This window comes from Hetaerina americana, unplaced genomic scaffold, assembly GCF_022747635.1.
Source record: "Hetaerina americana unplaced genomic scaffold, ioHetAmer1.1.p SCAF_7, whole genome shotgun sequence".
Classification (NCBI taxonomy): domain Eukaryota; kingdom Metazoa; phylum Arthropoda; class Insecta; order Odonata; family Calopterygidae; genus Hetaerina; species Hetaerina americana.
In genome coordinates, this window is record NW_027287316.1 from 24,157,016 (window position 1) to 24,175,602 (window position 18,587).

An 18,587-nucleotide genomic window follows, 5' to 3' on the forward strand; every position below is an offset into this window, starting at 1 on the left:
GTAATTGGTTTGTGTGCTGTTCGTTAAATGTCCGACTCTAAGCAAATATGTTCAGGCTCTCAGGTTCAATTTTGTTATGATTCTAGCATATTGTACAAGGGAAAAAGAGTACTTGATTCAGTCTGTTATAGTGTCATTCTCTCTTATGTTTTTACCCTGATGGCTGCATTTAACTATATAATTTACCACCATTTTACTTAATTATCTGTGTGCTGCCAGAAAACTCTGGGTATCCTGTTTTTTTCTAAAAGTTCTACCCATATATGCATGTATATTCCCCCAGGAATGCCCTCGTTTGTCATAATCTCTAGGATATTAGTAAAAAATGCCAAGGTTAATGTTAACTAGTGTGAGCTTTGAGAGAGCATGTATGTTAGAATCAAGTGGTCTGTAGAATGAACATACAGGTATTAATAAGCTAGTGTATTTATAATATCCTTCACATTGCACCAAACGCTTTCTCTAGTGTTGTCGCTGAATTCATAATGATAACTACACAGAATGCAATTAATAATAACTCCTCCATATAGTCTATTAGGTCTTCCTTTTCTGTAGATGAATATTCCGTGTTGCAAAATCTCCCTGTTTATTCTGTCTTCTGTGAGCCACTTTCAGTACTGATGACTATGTCTGCCTTTTTACTTTTAAAGATGTTATCTGCATCTGATCCTTTATTTTTTATACCTTGACAATTTGAGGTGAATTAACGAGCCAAAGTGAATGCTGAATCAATATGAATGTGTGTAAGGATGCACCATTTGATGTGATTAAGCTTGTTGGTGATGCCGTTTTTTCAGAGAAAGTGAAGTGTAATGTGCATTATATAATTGTAATATCATCCCATTGGTAAATGCTTATGACACATCAATTACACTGTATTTTCAACTTAAGCTTAAATTGATAATGTTAGTCTCAATATCGAATGGGTTATTGTTAGTAGTAGTAGTTTTGAGGGGAGGCGACCGACAGCTAAGGTCATTTGCGCCATAGGGGATGGACAGGAAAGGATGAAGGGTGGAGAGAAACCCGGCGTCGGCATTAGCCTACTCTTTACGAAAGGCGCCAAGGGGTCCGCAGTTTAACGTCCCATCCGACGGACGGCGTACTTACTCAAAGTGCCCTCCACAAAGCACCTCAAGTAGGGATCGAGATACCTCTGAAAAATATTCAACACCGCCGGGATTTGAACCCGCGCCCTCAGGGTGGGAAGCCTGTACGTTAGCCACCGCACCATCTCGATCCCCTGGGTTATTGTTGTAGACAAGTTTAAATTGATCATGCATGCCAATTTATATCCACAATTTTAAGATTGAGTGATAAAATGTAATTTTGGCAAAACTTCTAGCATAAAAATGGAAATGACAAAGTAGGAGATGATCTTTTGTAGTTGTATCTTTGGATTTAGGAGAAACGTGCAGCCAATACCCTTGGTGTAGAAAATGTATGAATTTTCAGTTCAGGAATTTTTTTTGTAGATTTTAGGGGAGGTGACTGACAGCTGAGGTCATTTGTGCCATTAGGGATGGACAGGAAAGGATGAAGGGAAGAGAGAAATATAGCATCAGCATTAGCCTACTCTTAACGAAAGGCGTCAAGGGGTCCTTTGCTTAATAACCCATCCAACAGAAGGCGTAGGCACTCAAAGTACCCTGCACTAAGCACATTAAGTAGGGATTGGGATACTACTGAAAACTGTCAGCCACCTCTGGGATTCAAACCCGGGCCCACTGGGTGGGAAGCTAGTATGTTAGCCACCGCACCATCCCAATCCCCTTCAGTTTCACATGATACACATTTAATATGATCCAATGACTCACAAGATTCACAGTTCATAAAACAAATGCCACATGTATCATTTGTTAGCAAAAGTTCAAACATCTATAATACTCTGTGGTAAGACTCAAACAATAAAGTGGGCACATAAGCCTCATTTATAAACAGAATTGAAGATGGTTTACATGTTAGACAGGAAATAGGATACAAACTGATGAAATAAGAAGATGCAACCTGATTAAATATTGTACTAAAAGAGAACTGTACAAAGCATTATGAGAGGATATAGTTGGATCCTGAAGCATTACAAAAATGTGATAATGTCACTGCTTCAGAGGAAGCTATTGGAGTAGATCCCATTGAGCTGAAGGAATTGAGACATCATCTAAATAAAACAAAGATGACTAAAGGCGCTGCTATAGATGGAATAAATTCTGAACAGATAAATAATGGGGGTAAAGCATTAGTAAATAGAACGTTACATCTATATAGGATATGCTTGGCAAGATACAAAATACCTATCAGATGAATAGAGTGTAGCCAAGGTCATTTCTTTGTTCAAATAAGGGCAATGAAGCAATACAGAGTATTATTACATTTACATATACATAATACCCTGCAAGCTGCTGCAAGGGTGTGTGGTGGGGGGTGTTAGGTCACCACCTGTAAAAGAAAACTGAACCGCAAAGTCAACTCATCCATGCAAACCTATATTACTGGGGCATTAGTCTTCGAAAAACCATTCATAGTTTTTCGAAGACTAATGGTTAAATGGATTAAACATGTATGGTTATTTATGACAATACAAAAGGACCTAAAGCAGTTGGAAATATCAGAAATTAGATTCATCCTGCTAATAAAAGGGTGTATGAAAGCAGATAACTATTTAAATACACACTCAAGGAAAGAACAGATAGCTATTGGAATACACGCACAAGAGGAGAGCTTGTGCTCAATAAAGCAAAATGGGAAGAACATGTAATGCAGAGCATAGAATTCCTAATCACATGAAACCTTAGTGTCTGTAAAATACACAAAACTACAAATTAGAATGAAGAACCCTTGCCTCTCTCTTTCTTAAAATATTTTCTACTTTAAAGTATAAAGAATACTTTTTATATTTTGTTTTCTTTTATTTAGGCCTAAAACTCTGATGCACATATTTAGAATGTGTATTGTAGTGCATTACCCCATTCCGATTATCAAATAGATATAATTTTGGTGGATCATAAAAGCACAACATTATTTTTATGGAAGCAAAAATTAAAAAATACTTCTTGATATAAATATGTATCGTATAGCTTGGTTATAATAAGTCATTGTTTAGCACCACATACTTTCTACCTCCTATCTTGCTGTACCAATACCTATAAATTCCCTCCCTTAACCTGAATTCTGCCTTCTATTATTGTCTTCAACCTCAGGCTATGCATTCCTCCATCCTTACTTGAAATTTTACAAAATGATTTCTGGTATCCCTTAAGTTTTTGTTAAAGTTACTCTACTGCTTTTCATGTTTCAAACCTCCTTTCCATTTTAATCCTCTTTGATTTAATTTCATGTTTCATAAGCAGTACCTACATTTTGATCCGCATCTATACCTGCCACCAGGAAATTTCAAATTGCGAATGGGTATTGCAGCTCCTAAATTTGTTTGTGAACACTGTAATTTAACTGGTATAACCATGTTTCATATGATTTTTTTCTTGGTGTACTCCAAACAGTAGATGATGTCTTTCTTTGCAAAATAGGCAATTACTTATGGAATAACGTCATTGTTTGATGAAAATCTCTGTCCTCCAAGCGAAACTTTAAGGTTGGGAAACAGGATAAAGTCATTGGGAGCTAGATATGGTTTATATGTGAGTGGTCAAACAATTCAAAGGGCAATTTGTGAATTTTAGTCATGGCGACTGCCCAAGTGTGAGCAGGTGTTGTCCTGATGGAAAAGCACTTTCTTCTTCTTCAAATGCAGTCATATTTTTGCAATTTCTACCTTCAGCTTGTCAAGTAATGTGGTGCAACACTCTACCATTATTACTTAACCATTTTGAAGATAATTCATGTACAAGATTATGTGACTATTCCAAAAATAAGTCGCCATCACCTTCTGGGTCGATGGACCCATCTTCATCTCTTTCGGACCAGGTTTTGCAGTCCAGTGTCCAGGAGTGTAGAGGTGGATTCAAGTTTCATCCACGGTTAAGAATCAATGCAAAAAGTCTATCTTGCTTAGCTTAAACTACTCCAACAGGGCCCGGGAAATGTTCACTCGAATGCATTTTTAGCCCAAACTGAGCAACTGTGGCATCCAACGTGTGGATGGCTTATGCATGCCCAATTCTTCGGTCAGTGTACGACAAATGCTTTCTTTTGATATGCTCATAGCCTCTGCTATCTCTGTAACCTTATTGTGACAGTTGTCCAGTACCAATTGGTGGACTTTTTCGATGTTATTGGTGGTTGTCTAAGTTTTTGACCATCCCAAATGCTCACCATCAGCCTAGTATGGCCACATTTAAAGTCAGCTACCTCAAATTCCACCATCGTAAATGATGCTGCAGAGTCCCAATACACAGAACTCAACTTGTCTTTGATTTTAATTCGGTGTATTGCCTTTCAAAAACAAATATTTTGTTACAGCTTGATGCTCAATTTTTTCCATTTTCATAAAAACCCACATTATGACTTATTCAAACGATTACAAACTGAGTATCCAAAATTTCTGTTATTTTGGCGAGTACCTTTCAATGCACGTGCAGAGATATTTCTCAACTCTTTTTGTAGAGCGCTGCCATCTTCATGCTGAGGGTGGAAAGTTAACAGATAAACCATGTATGTGGGGTCGAACTTTAAGAGGTTACTGGTGCAACTGTCTCTAAATCCCCATGTTTATGCCACGTGGCTACTGCTATCCCATTGACCCTCCTTTGCTGTATATTTATTGATCATGTATTACCTCTATGTAATTGTTTCATTTCTCTCTTGTCTTACACATTTGTACTTCCTTTCTGCATGTCCTCTTACATCTCTCTAATTTCTCTGTTCAAATATGGTCAAACATTTCAAGCATGTATTTTAGTATTCATTTTCTGTATCTTGAACTCCAATGGAATGCATAATTATTTATTTCAGGCATCAATTTGTTCAAATAGTTAATTCTATTTACATAAATTCTATGTCGTGATCACTTTAGCTTTCGAGTCATCCCAAAAATGTTTGCTGTTTCTCCCCTGATTGCTCATTTTCATTTAATGGGATCTTCTAGGAGCTAAAAATTTTCAATTTTATTTTCCTAATGTATAAGATATTTCATATCTTTTAGAAAGAGAACTTCTCTGTGCATTAACTTCTTCATTAAGAGAACTTGTGATCATTAATTTTCCTTTTGTACAGGTATGGAGGTGCGGTTGGAATACCAGTCACCACCCTTGTGCTTCAGAGCACCCCTCCCATATGTGGCGGTGACAACGCAGGCCGCTAGATACCATAGAGCAACCGTGGTAGATATCTCAGAGACAGGTAATAGGATGCTACAAAAAAGTTGGAAAGGCCTGGGTTTGATTTCAAGGCACACATCTGGGCACTCTCGGCTCCACCCAAGCTGTTTAATTTTTTGGGTACCATTTCTATAAAGATGTAGCATGCTTTCCCTAGGGATGTTAAATTAATTATGTTCAGATATTTTTGTCATAATTTATTGCTCCACTATCATCATAGGCTGTCTGCTGTTATTGTTTTATAGCAGCTCTCAAAGCATTCCTGTCCTTTAATATCCTCATTCCTTCATAGTATTCTGTGATGGCATCTTCCATCAGCTTTTTCTTGTAATTCATCCCTGTCCCTCCTGAGGTTTTTTCATTTTGTTGCTTTCCATTACAGCCTTTAGAAGACTAATTGTGCATCACAAGATGAAAATTTAACATTCATCTTCTTCTTGTCAAGTTTTCATGAAAGTCTCACCTTACCCACTCATTTGGGAAGGATAATTCTTAATTTCTCCATGATAATTTGAGTCTCCACAAGGGCATGGGCAGGAGTCTTTGGGACACCAATCCTTCTTATGAATTGCTGGTGGAGGTGATGTGTTCATAAAAGGGCTGATATCTCAATCAATTTTTTGATCACATTACTAGGTGTACTTGCCTTAGTTTTGTTTTTTCATCAAGAACTCTGTGAGGGGAGAATGAGTAATGGAATTTTTTTGTGATCTTTTTATTATGTGTGACTGAAGATGGTGATTGTTAAGGAGAGCTCAAATAATTCCGATGATGGCATAAGTAAGTCTGTTCTGCACCTTTTGAAAATTCTTTGTCTCACTTGCTCTCTTGGCATTTGGGCAGATTATGGTCCTAGTTTTTTTTAATAACCATGTGACACCTACTTGCATCTGTAAATAGTTCAAATTTGTAGCAGATATCATTTGAACTTTTTTTTTAAACTTTCTCCTATATACATGGGAAGGCACAGAAGTACCCAACCTGTCCTAGAGATGGCGGTAGTTGTTTCTAAAGTATCCCTGTATTAGAAAGTATGCAATCCATTAAGCATATTTTTGAAGTTTGAAGACGCTAAGTTGTTTAGTATTTGTTTGGTAGCCATCAATAGAGAACGTTTTCAGTGAATTTGTGAAAATGGAGAAAATTGGTCATCGTTGTGTGATACAATACTTTATTTTTGAAAGGCCTCAGCCCTACCAAAAAACTGGATTCTACTCTGGGTGAGTCTGCTTCTTCATTTACAACAGTAAAATATTGGGTAGCAGAGTTAAAACGAGGCTGTATGAACTGTAAAGATGAGCATCGCATTGTTCAACCAAATGAGGTGACGACTCCAGAAATGGTGAAGAAATCAACAAAGTGATACTGGATGATCATTGGCTGAAAGTGCACTAGCTAGCAGACATAGTAGGCATTTCAAAAAGTGCACTACATCACAGATTAACTGAAAATTTGGACATGAGAATGCGTGTGCGTGATGGGTGCTGCATTTGCTCACACTCGAACAAAACCAGTGTTGTGATGATGTTTCACTCGAGTGTTTAGCAAAGTTTCACAGCAACAAAGCAGAAGTTTTGTGCTGCTTCATAACCATGGATGAAACATGGGTCCATTACTTCACACCTGAGACAAAAGAACAATCAAAACAATGGATTCAAAAGGGAGATCCGTCTCCAAAGAAGGCGAAGACTGTTTCATCTGTAGGTTTCGGATTTTTGGGATGCATGTGGGATAATTTTCATTGACTATCTTGAAAAAAGGAAAAACTATCAACGGTGAGTACTATGCAAACTTTTTGCAACATTTGAGCGAAGAAATCAAGCAAAAGCAGCCACATTTGGTTAAGAAGAAAGCGTTGTTTCATCAAGACAATGCACCAGCTCACAAATCCATCATTGTAATGGCCAAAATTCATGAATTAAAGTTTGAATTGCTACCTCATTTATTTTCTGTTTGCAAACTTGAAAAAAGTAATGTCGGCAGTTAATGGCTATTTTGAGGAGCAAGACAGTCCTTATTTTGAAAAGGGCATCACACTAATTGAACATTGCTGGGAAAAACGCATAGAGCTGAAAGGAGAGTAGGTTGAAAAATAAATAAATTTTTTAAAAAATTTTTGTGTTTTCTTGGTTATGTCAGGTACTTCTGGGATTTCCCTTGTATATCCCAAATAATTACTGCATATATTGAACATAAAATCAGCAATGCCATATAATAATTCTCCTTTGGTTTCCTATTACTTATTTCCAATATCTTTCATTAATAATGTAGAAAATTGGTATCACTCAGAGTAGCATATTATTATTATTATTCTTTTGTGTGTGACCCATGATAGGAAGGAAGAAAGACATCCAAGTACTTCACTAGTTACACCCATTGCAAAAGCATTTTATCTGTACCTCTTTAAGGTTTCAACGGAAAAAGGAAGAATCCAGTGATACTTTATTGACATCCTGTTTCTGCATCACTTTGATAATTTTTTGCATGGCAGTACTCCATGTGCTTAACAAGAAAGGAAGCATTTTTTTCTTGGACTGTTATTTTGAGTTTGAATTTTTACTCAATATGTTTTTTCCTCCTGATTACTTTTCAGATTCAGAACTCGACTTAGCAACGTCGCCTGAAACAGAGCTTGCAATAGACCTCCACAAGAGCACTAGACGCAGATTCTCCACTGAATGTGACCTTTGGGGATTGTCAGCCAGGGGGCATAAGTTTGAACCACGGATGTCCTTGAATGAGGACTCGATACATGATGGCAGCAGACACAGCAGTGAAGGGAGAAAGGCTTTGTTGAATGGAATTAGAGACTCAGTCAAAGGTAATGGGGACCTCAACAGTCCACGGCAGGAAGAAGCCATTATTCAGGGAGTCGAGGGCAAGACATGTCCTGGTGGAGAAACCAAGCTCTTCATCTGGGAGAAAGGAGATCAGTGAGTTTCTGAAAACTTCTAGTTTGTGGACATAGCAGTTGATCTAAATTAATGATTATCATGGGCTGTCTTTTTAATGTTAGGCCACGTTAAGATTCTGTTTACTTCTTTCCCCTTTTCTAAGAATCATAAGATATGAACGCCTTCCTCCTATGCATTTATGGCACTATCTTCTTCTTATGCCAGTTTTGGCTTCTATGGACCGATCTTCCTATCAGATGCACAGGTATCACTGATTGACCAGATTCCCTCTTTCTCTCCTGCAAGTACTCTTAATCCAATTGTTCACCTAGCGTCTCCTTTCTTGTGGCATTGCTGGTCTCTTTGTTCTTCAGTCAGGAGTTCCAATATGTGGGGTAGTTTTTAAGATGTCCACTGTCTTCCTGTAGTTCTTCCTATCCTTGGTCTCTATTAGTGGCTTTCAGTCTGTTGAAGTACTCAAAGATTTTAGCCATGGGGTTGTTCTCATCCATCTTTCACTAGTGCTCATAGAACTTGTCTCCTCTTGTGTGTTGTCTTAGTGATACAATCTGCATGTTGGCACAGTTCCTTGTTTCTTCTCTTCTTCCATATTAGTTTTCTGAACTTCTTCTCTATTGCTTCTATCCTCCCTATTCTTCCCATGGTTGTGTATTTAGCACCCTCTAGAACTTGTATTGGTGCTGTCATCAATGTAAAATATTCCAAGAAACTGCGGGAGATGCCTTGACAGTAACTTTTGACGGAGTCATCTGCTAAATTTGCATAACAATAAACAATTTCAGAGTATAAAAATCAGAGTAAAAAATTTGCCTTGACCGGGATTCGAACCTGGATTCCTTGATGTCCTGCTGAGTACTTTAGACAGTTAAGTTACCAAGGCATCTTTTTATGCTCCTAAATTTTAGGGGCTTTAAAGGAACTAAATGTTGTGACAAATTATTGCACATAAAATGCCATAGGCATTCGTTGTCCTGCACAAAGCCCAACAGTCTACAAGGTTAAAGCCAACTTCAAAAAGGTAAAACACCATTGTGTTTAAAGGTGGCTTTAACCTCACAAACTGTGGTACTTTGCGCATGACTACAAATGCCTTTGACATGTATGTGCAATATTTTGTCACATCATGTTTCTTAAAAGCCCGCAAAATTTCAGCGTATAAGAAGACACCTTGGTAGCTTTCTGGCTAAAGCACTCGGCCGGGTATCATGGAATCTACATTCAAATGTCTAGGTGAATGATTTTTACACTCAGAAACTGTCCCATTGTAATATCAAACATGATTAATTTTGTAACTAGAGAAATAAGTGATGTAAAATTTGTTGAAATTGAATTCATTTTTTAAGAGGTGCTTTTCACTATGAATACTGATCAATTCAATTATATGTTTTGTGAAGATACACTACCATAAAATAACACTTGATTTCTTATTGTCCTGGTATCATTATACATACCTGCAGCAGCATGAAACCATTCTTAAACCCTTTTAATGAGTTTGTAAATGCCTAAATAATTCTTAAGTGAGTTAAATTGATAAGTATTTACATGATGTCATCTTGCCTCATCAAGGATAACTAAACTCATTTCTTCGCATACACTTGCAGAAATAATCTCTAATAAGAATTAGGTAAGATTGCTCCTAAATCCTCCTCCCTTCCATTCTGTGTAAGGAAAAAAAATAAAATAGCACACCACTCCTCAGAAGTCCTATGTAATCAAAGGACAGCCCCTAAATGGGGTATGTTTTCAAATTCTCTGATTATTAGATCATACCATTTTATTTTATTCATGAATAAAAGTGTAAAGCGAATGAAGATGTATTATTTCATGTTTATTTTTATTTTAATTCTTAGAGCATGTTTCAATGCTCAAGATGTCATCCTCAGGCACAATGCAACTTTGAGAATCATGTTTTGAATGGTGAAAGGCATTTTATGTCAATGGTAAAGAAATTGGTGGAAAGTACAATATCTATTTCAATTTAGTCTTTTATACAGTAATTGATTTTCAACAATCTTTACGGCCTTAGGTAAAAAAACAGGTTTTTTTACTCAAGTCAGTGGTGCTAGCTTTAATTGTTATTTAAAGGTGAGGGGAAGGGTAGTAGCATATGGTCATTTATTAATAATTATTATTGGTATTCTACCAGTTTAGGTAGGTTTTGGATGGACACAACCTGTACTATGGTGCGATGATAGAATGATAACTGTTATTGCTTTTCATAACAGAATAAAACGTGACATCTGTCTACAAGGAACAGTGATACACTAGACATTCCCTATTGCAGATTAGCCAAGAACAGCAATTCTTTCAATATTCTACAAATTCGTTTGTTTAATAGATTGCCCTCTGAGGCTAAAGTTGTGAGTGTGCCCAAGTTTAAGAAAGTTATCCGGAACTGGCTGACTAAAAAAGCATTCTACTCAGTAAATGAGTTTTTTGATTCAAAAATTGTGTGGTCCATGATAGACATACATCATTTGTCTCACCAGATGTATTTTGAGAATTTTGATATTTACCCGTTGTATCTAAATATGTGTTTATGTAACCATAATCTCTAAACTATGTATCTCTATGACGAAGACTATTGCAAAACTATTTTGTTTAATGTCCAATAAAATTATTATTATTATTATTATACAATAAGTTACTGTTCAATTCCACAGACTTCCTTCTTCCATTCATTATGTCCAACATGCCTATCATATTCCTTCATCCTCCTCGTTTGCCTAACATTTTACCCTTTGTCACAGTCTACAACCACCAATCAAAATGCTCTGCATCCATCTTTCCTGCCTTGATTGATATCTTCCAGCAATCTGCTCTGCTCCCCTAATGTACCTAGCTTTCCCTCATTTGTTTTCCTTTCAGTCCACTCTTGCCTTTTTCATCTTTCCCAGCACCTACATTTCAAAAGCCTCCAGTTTATGCCTATCATCTTACTTCAATGACAATGTTTCTATGCCATGCAAAACTACACTCTATATCTAAATTTTAATGAACGATTTCCTAGTATCCTTATTCAAGGTCCCTGCCATAAATTCCCTACTCCTTGTGAAAGCTTTATTACCTAATGCAATTCTTTGTCTTTCTTATGTCCCTTCTATTTTGAACATTTTGGTACAGAACACTTGCAAGATAGGTAAACTGCTCCACTTGCTCTAGTTTATAAGCTTCTATTTTTAAGTTTAAATTACCCCTTCTCTTTCTCAAAACCCACGTAACCTTAGTTTTCTTAACATTTATTATCATCTCATACTAAGTGCGCTGACTTTCTAATGTGCTCACAAATGCTGTTAACTCCTTTGCTGACTGCCTTGCTAAAACTTGATCATCTGCAAACATAATTGATATCAATATAACTGATATGAATTGCTCACGGAATTTCATCCCTATCTCTGGCTCTATCCACACCCCTTGAACCATTTCCTTCTCATACAAGTTGGAAATCATGTTTGATAATCGGCAGCCCCCCCATTATCACTCTTCCTAATTTCGCCTATTGCAGTTTTCTATCCGTGGCTTTCACCTGAACAATGTGAGACAAGTACAGGTTAAGGATAATTATCCTATCCCTCCAATCTACTCCTATTTTCTGCATCATATTGCTTAATTCTACCTAATCCTCTGAATTGAACTCTTTGAAATTTAGGAAACAAACAAATATATCCTGAATCTATTCTATGTTCCCCTGTATTAGGGTCCTGATTACTGTGATGGATTCACATATGCATTTGCCCTTTCTGAACCGAAACTCATCATTCCCTAAATAATCATTTGCCCTCTTTTCCATTCTCTAATTGATGATTCTGAAAACCCCTTAAGCTGCATGTGGAATCAAACTTATTGTTCTGTACGATTCCTTACCTTTGGCTGCCTTTCCCTTTTTCGGAAGAGGAGCTAATAATGATCTGACCAAATCTCTTGGCCTAATTCCACCCTAGGAAATGCTATGAATTATTCCATAAAAACTCATCCTTTCACATTTTGTTAACCCTTAAATAGCTTGGAGAAATATTATTTACCCTCATTTCCTTATTTAATTTCAATTCCTTTCATTACCCTCTAACTCACCATCAAATAATTCTGGGCCTAAGGTATCATTATTTACATAATATTCTCTTTGTATGTTTAACCTTGGTGGCGTAATGTCTTTACCATATAGTTTTTTTAATATATTCTTTCCATTTTTCTTACATATTTCATTGCTCAATTGGTAATTTTTCTGACAAATCTTGATAGCTTGCATGGATTTTCCCTTCTTATTTCCTGACAGTGCTTTCACTTTCCTGTAGATCATGCCAATTTCAACTTTCCCTTGTAAACTTTCCATATCCTTGCACTGCATCTTTCATTAAGCTTCTTCTACTCTGTTACCTGCCTCAGTTTATTATTTAAGTATTTATACGTCCTTCTACCTAACTGTGTTTACATTATTTCAATTCTTTCTCTTGACCATTTTTCTCATCATCTTGCCTATAATCCATGGTTTCCTTTCCCTTATCTGATTTAATGTTCCTATAGTAAATAAAACAGTTTCTGGCGTCACTCAGTGGAAAATCTTTATATTGAAATTGAAAATAAATAACTTGGCTTTTCCACGTAGAAAATTTTTTATTTACTACCTAGGTTTTGTTATGGTTTAACATTATCAGGTAAAAATATAGGTCAAACACAGTATATGTATCTCTGGATGGAGGGGATGAGGAGGGAGGGAGGAAAGCAAGGATTGGTTGAGGTAGGAAGAGGGGGTGGAGGAGGAGGAATGGTAACATTGATAAATTGGCAGGCACGGAGGAGAGATAAATACAATGTTGAAAAAGGTTTGCTTGGCATCGGGTTAGTTGGCAGAGGAGTGGGGGAAATACAATAATGGGGAATGTGAAGGGTAAAGAAAATCGTTAGTCAAAAGATCTTCTCCATAATCCATCTGCTGAAGGATTTCTAATTGCTCCAGCTGGATTACGGAGAAGATGTTTTGACCAACAATTTTCTTTACCCTTCACGTTCCCCGTTATTGTATTTCCCTCACCCCTCTGCCAACTAAACTGGCACCAAGCAAACTTTTTCAAAAATGTAGTAACCCCTCCCAGGCTGCTACTTAATTACCTGACTAATTACCCGGTATCGTTCTCCACGTTCACATTACCCATTCCCCACTCCTCTGCCAACTAACCCGATGCCAAGCAAACCTTTTTCAACATTGTGTAAATCCCTCCTCCCAGCCAGCTAATTTATCAATATTAACAATCCTCCTCTTCCTACCTCAACCAATCCTTGATTTCCTCCCTCCCTCCTCTTCTCCTCTGTCCAGAGCTATATTTACTGTGTTCGGTCTATATTTTTACCTGATGATGTTATGCCATAACGAAACCTAGGTAACAATTTCAGAGTGTAAAAATCATTGGCCTTCACTAGGATTGGGTATCTTGCGGCATCTCCTGCAGTTTCTTTGGAAACCTAGGTAGTAAATAAAAAATTTTCTATGTAGAAAAGCCAAGTTATTTATTTTCAATTCCAATGTTCCTATAGTTTCATTTGTGGCCTTTATTGTTCATTCTTTGATATGTTCCCATTTTTTTCTAATTTTTATTTCCTCAACATTTGCCTTATTTTACCTTCTTGAATCTAGCATTACACTTAATCAGTATTAAATTATGATCTTAATCCACTACCGCTCCAGGGAAACTGTGAGTTAGTCTTGCTATTCCTAATGATGAGGGTAAAAAAAGAAACTTTGCACTTCCACATAAAGATTTAATACTTCACACAACCATGGTTTTGATGCTGCGCATCATCATCAGGAGACATACTTAAAAAATTTTCAAACTTATACAGCCTGGCTCTGGGAGGAGAGGGGGAGGGTATGTATTCGAAGATTACTGGATCAAATTCATAGAAGTTTTGATGCGCAGCATTGAACCATGGTCGCAAAAGAAGAAGACTAAGCTAAACAATAAAATAAGAGAGCAAAAAGTAGACTAGGGGGAATTTTACCTATCTTGGGATTGTTTTGGACCAAGATAGTCAAAATAGTGTGGACATTAGAAAAAGAATTGTATCAGGTAAAGAAGCTTTCACAGGGAGCATGCTTTTGAGTAAGGATCTTGAAAAAGATTTATGATAACTTTGATGTTTTGAAAGAAAAATTCCCTTCCATCAAGACAATGCCTGGTGCACACCTGCACAGTTTTGAATGTGAAAATTAAGGAATTGGAGTTCAAAATATTATAATATTTACTGGGTTCCCCCGGTGACCTTTTTATTTCCATAAGAGAGATACAAGATTTAGGAGTACTATGAGTAGTATTTACTGGCAATGTTTGTACCCCCTATCTGATTGGTAGAGTCCCAAGCTTTTTAGCATCATGTGAAGAGCAAAATTGTACATTGAAGAATGTATGCTAATCACATTGGAGGGAATTGAGCCTGAATGAGAAGTTAAAAGCTATGCATTTATGGTGCATCATTCCAATTCATCCTACTAGGAACTGCAAAGTTCAAATGAGGCAGGTGGTAGTAAGAATCCCGGGGAAAATGATTTAGATGTATGATGCGTGTTCTTGGTCATATCTTCAAAGGTCAAGTTTTTCCATTTGATTGAATTAATGATGCTTTCCAATTTCATTACATGCATGATGTTGACATTTTTTCTTATGCCTTTTGGATGACAGGATCCCTTATTCATCCCAAAAAGACACACCTGTGAAGAAAGATAATCCAGTAAATGTCAGCACAGAACTTGGAAACCGAAGTTTGCAGGACCAGGAGAGGAAGATGGAGTCAAGAAATGTACTGAAGAAGGATAGCACAAGTTCCAGTGGCTTGGATGGAGAGGATTTGTTGGAGTCAAATGTCTGTCGTATTCGACATAGATGGTGAGTGTTCCCAGCCAAATCTTTAAACACAGTATTTCATTACCCCACAGTGGCATGTGAAATGAAATGAAGTTATAACCTAAGAATTAGAACATAAAATAAATTATTGAGAGCATTACTGTTTCTTCAGTCAGCTATTCAAACAATCTAATCAACTAATTCTACTAGTCTAGTCATTCATTATCCTGAAGATTTTTGTGTTTGATTAATAATGGTAGTGTTAAATTTGTTCCCTGATATAATAAAAATACCTAACACGGGGTTGACAGTACCCATGTTTATGTGAGTACAAGGGTGCTTAATCATGGATTTGGGCTTGTTTTGTAAATAAAAGAAATGCCTTACATTGGAATCATAATCGAAATTCAATGTAGGAACATGTTTTTAAAAGTCATAGTATTCCATGAGATTTTTTTCATGTCCAAGGTAAATGGAACAAAATCCTAAATTTAATTGAAATTGTAATACCACAACATGTTTACTCCCCTGTACCAAATGCATGGATAAAATAGGTTTAATCAATGGGCTGCTTCTCATAAATACAGTTTTGAATTATTTAAACACGGACGCAAGAGCAAATTCAAAGGAAGAGTATGTTGCAAAACTATTACCTCAATATCTACAGGGACTTTCAGATGCTTGTGTAAGATGAACTTCTTTAAACTTCAAATTCAGTATAACCACAAAATTTATTTTTAAGCATGACAAGCAGATTTATGAAACCATGTTACTGACCTGCACTGACCTTAAAAAATTCAAAGTTATCCAAGAAGCAAGTTTATTTCTGGCATAAGTAACCTAGGAGTTTAGCTGATCAATTTGAGTGAAATATATTTAAAGCTTAAAAAAATTAAGTACTGAACAAGTCAAGTCATCTATTCAAACAATTTTCCATCTTCACTTGCCAGTTTTTTTTAACAACAATTCACTTGTCTGAGGAAATAAGTTCATAACATTACATATGACTGTTGCACTTGTCAACTGAGTTCTCTCAATTTCATTTATAATAATGGGGATAGCACTAAGGAGCTATGAAAATTAATATTAGCCAAACTATGGTGTTATCATGATTTTAGAAACTTTGTTCCCCAGGTGTGCCAAAGTTGAACCAACCCATCCCATAGATAGGTCCTTTTTGTCAACATACAACAAACTCCGGAGAAATATAAACCCATTCAAAATTTCCATTAGAGATTATGGTTTTTAGTGAAATAATGTGGACTTCTGTAAGACTGATATCTTCAGACCTGAGATGGTGAAAGTGTGAATGGAAGGTTCTATGGCATGTGATTCACAACCCTGGTTGTGCTAAAGTTTTAATAATACTAATTAGGGAAAACCTTGATTGGGTAGAACATGTGAGCATGATCACCCTACACACCCTTGTATCTAGAGAAACCTCCAATTGTTTAACATGCAAAGGTAAATTAATTTCATGCTATGGGGTCACAGTTCTGGGGATATACATCAACGGCCGCTATACTGTTATCTGCTCAGAAGTAAGCATAAAATAAATTGTTGGTGTATCTATTAGAGCTCTAATGGGAATTGAGTTTACAGGCTCTGAATATCACATCACTCCCATCTTCATATCACTTAAAATGTGTGCAATATAATTGAAGAAATATCCATGCAATAGAAATCAGTAGAATAGAGCCAATGACGATGACGAAGCGTATGAAGATGATGAAGCTCTAGGTTTGGTTGGGGAAGAAAAATTCAAAGAAATCAGGGAAAGTGGATGTTGGAGATATTGGGAGGCAATGAAATGTTTAAGGCCATGATGGATGGCAGATTGTTCGATAAGTGAGATGGATGAAGGAAAGGATTTAAATGGAATAAAGCGAGGTAGAAGGTTAGTAGATCTATAAAATGATGAGTTGATATACGTCGTTTCATGCTGAAAAGAGATGCTTAGAATTGTAGCAGGGCTTGGTTACTGTGACTATAAAAAACCTACGTTGAGGGGTAAAGTTGGTATCGTTGATTAATTAAAAAGTGATAGTTATTACATAAATTGCAATGAAACAGTGATGATGATACACTCTAATTTAGCCTTTTTATGTTTTTATGATACTATTACACAGAAATGAGTGCTAAAACTATCTTTATTACAACAGGATAATGCCAATGGAGCGAGACTTCCGTTGGAATAAGCCAGTAAATTCAATCAATAGGATGATCAGTAACTTTGAAAATCTTGATGATACAAGAAAAATAAATTCTGTACCCAAGACAACCAATACCAGCTTCAGACTGACAAAGACCTCAAGAGTGCCTGTTTCAACCTTAGCAGAGAGGTTTACAAGGGCTGCTAATGGATCTAAAGAATGACTGTGATGAAACAAAATTGTATTTGGTGGGTTTTGTGCTGTGGTCATTGACTTTTGTGATTGCAACTGTTAAAATTTTACTGGGAATTATTTGATGAACTCTCAAAATCATCCAAAAGGGTGTCATATATGGATAATGAAGTAAGATCTGGTGCTTTCCCGGCGTATGTGCTTCATGAAGTTTTCTCGGGTCTTCCACCTGGTCAGGGGTTCCATATTGGCCAATGTTTCAATACCCGACTCGTCCATTGTCCTCAGGGTAGATGATCATCTACCCTGAGGACGATGCACGAGTCGGGCATCGAAACATCAGCCAATATGGAACCCCTGACCTGGTGGAAGACCCGAGAAAACTTCATGAAATATATGGATAATGTCTCTTGAGTAAATAATAACAATTTTAGTCAGTGCATTTGGAATGTGGTACAGCATGCAGTGTTAAATAAATGGACTGAATTTTTATAAGACACCATATTAAATTGAATTCTGATAAATGAATTGAACTAAAGTTTTAATCAAATGAGTAATAGCTTCGTATGAACCTAAGTTGTGGTATGCAGAGTTAGTGAAATAGCTAATGCTAGTAATTAGGTAATTGAAATTTAATAACTACCTTAATTACTGTATTTGGACTGCATATCTTCTCTTAATTTGATGAAGTAAATGTCGGTAACAATGCAATTGCATAGTAATTTGTGCAATGTCTGATTTCAATTCAGTTAAACAATTTTTAGCTATTACTTAAATGTAAGTTAGGGTAAGCCTTCTATTATAAAATATATTGATGCTTAAGATCTAGTGACTTGAAAAAAAGAAATGTAAATGTTTAACTGTGGGAAATATTTTCAACAATGTTTTCAGATGAATCTCACATGCAATTTTTCTGTAGAAAAAATTTTATACAAGTAAAACAAGGATAATATTCTTGAATCTTTTTTATTTAATTTTCAAATTATTTTCTGGAGCCTTTCCTGTAAAAATGCACCACTTTAGGCAAGATATAATTTCATCAAATAAAACTTAAGTTAATATACATTAGCAACAAAAAATGCATGTTCTGGCTGATTGATATGGATACTCTAATCAAATTTGAATTAAAATAATCCTAGAAGATTGATGAAGGACCACTTATATACAGAGTGTGTTCCAAAAGTAATTCAATTTTTTTTGAAGTAATTTATTGAACTGATT

The 18,587-nt window shown here is 36.2% G+C and overlaps 1 protein-coding gene across 2 annotated transcripts in view; it reads left to right on the forward strand.

Moving 5' to 3' along the window:
* LOC139696607 (uncharacterized) overlaps positions 1–17,603 on the forward strand; it is a 32,626-nt gene extending 15,023 nt beyond the window's left edge. For both annotated transcript variants that reach the window (XM_071595413.1, XM_071595414.1), the window contains exons 3-6: positions 5,170–5,295; positions 7,867–8,206; positions 14,860–15,063; positions 17,184–17,603. In XM_071595413.1, coding sequence (XP_071451514.1) covers positions 5,170–5,295; positions 7,867–8,206; positions 14,860–15,063; positions 17,184–17,397 — 884 coding nt within the window. In that variant the 3' untranslated portion in view covers positions 17,398–17,603. The remainder of the gene's footprint in view (positions 1–5,169; positions 5,296–7,866; positions 8,207–14,859; positions 15,064–17,183) is intronic.
* Positions 17,604–18,587: the final 984 nt, after the last annotated feature.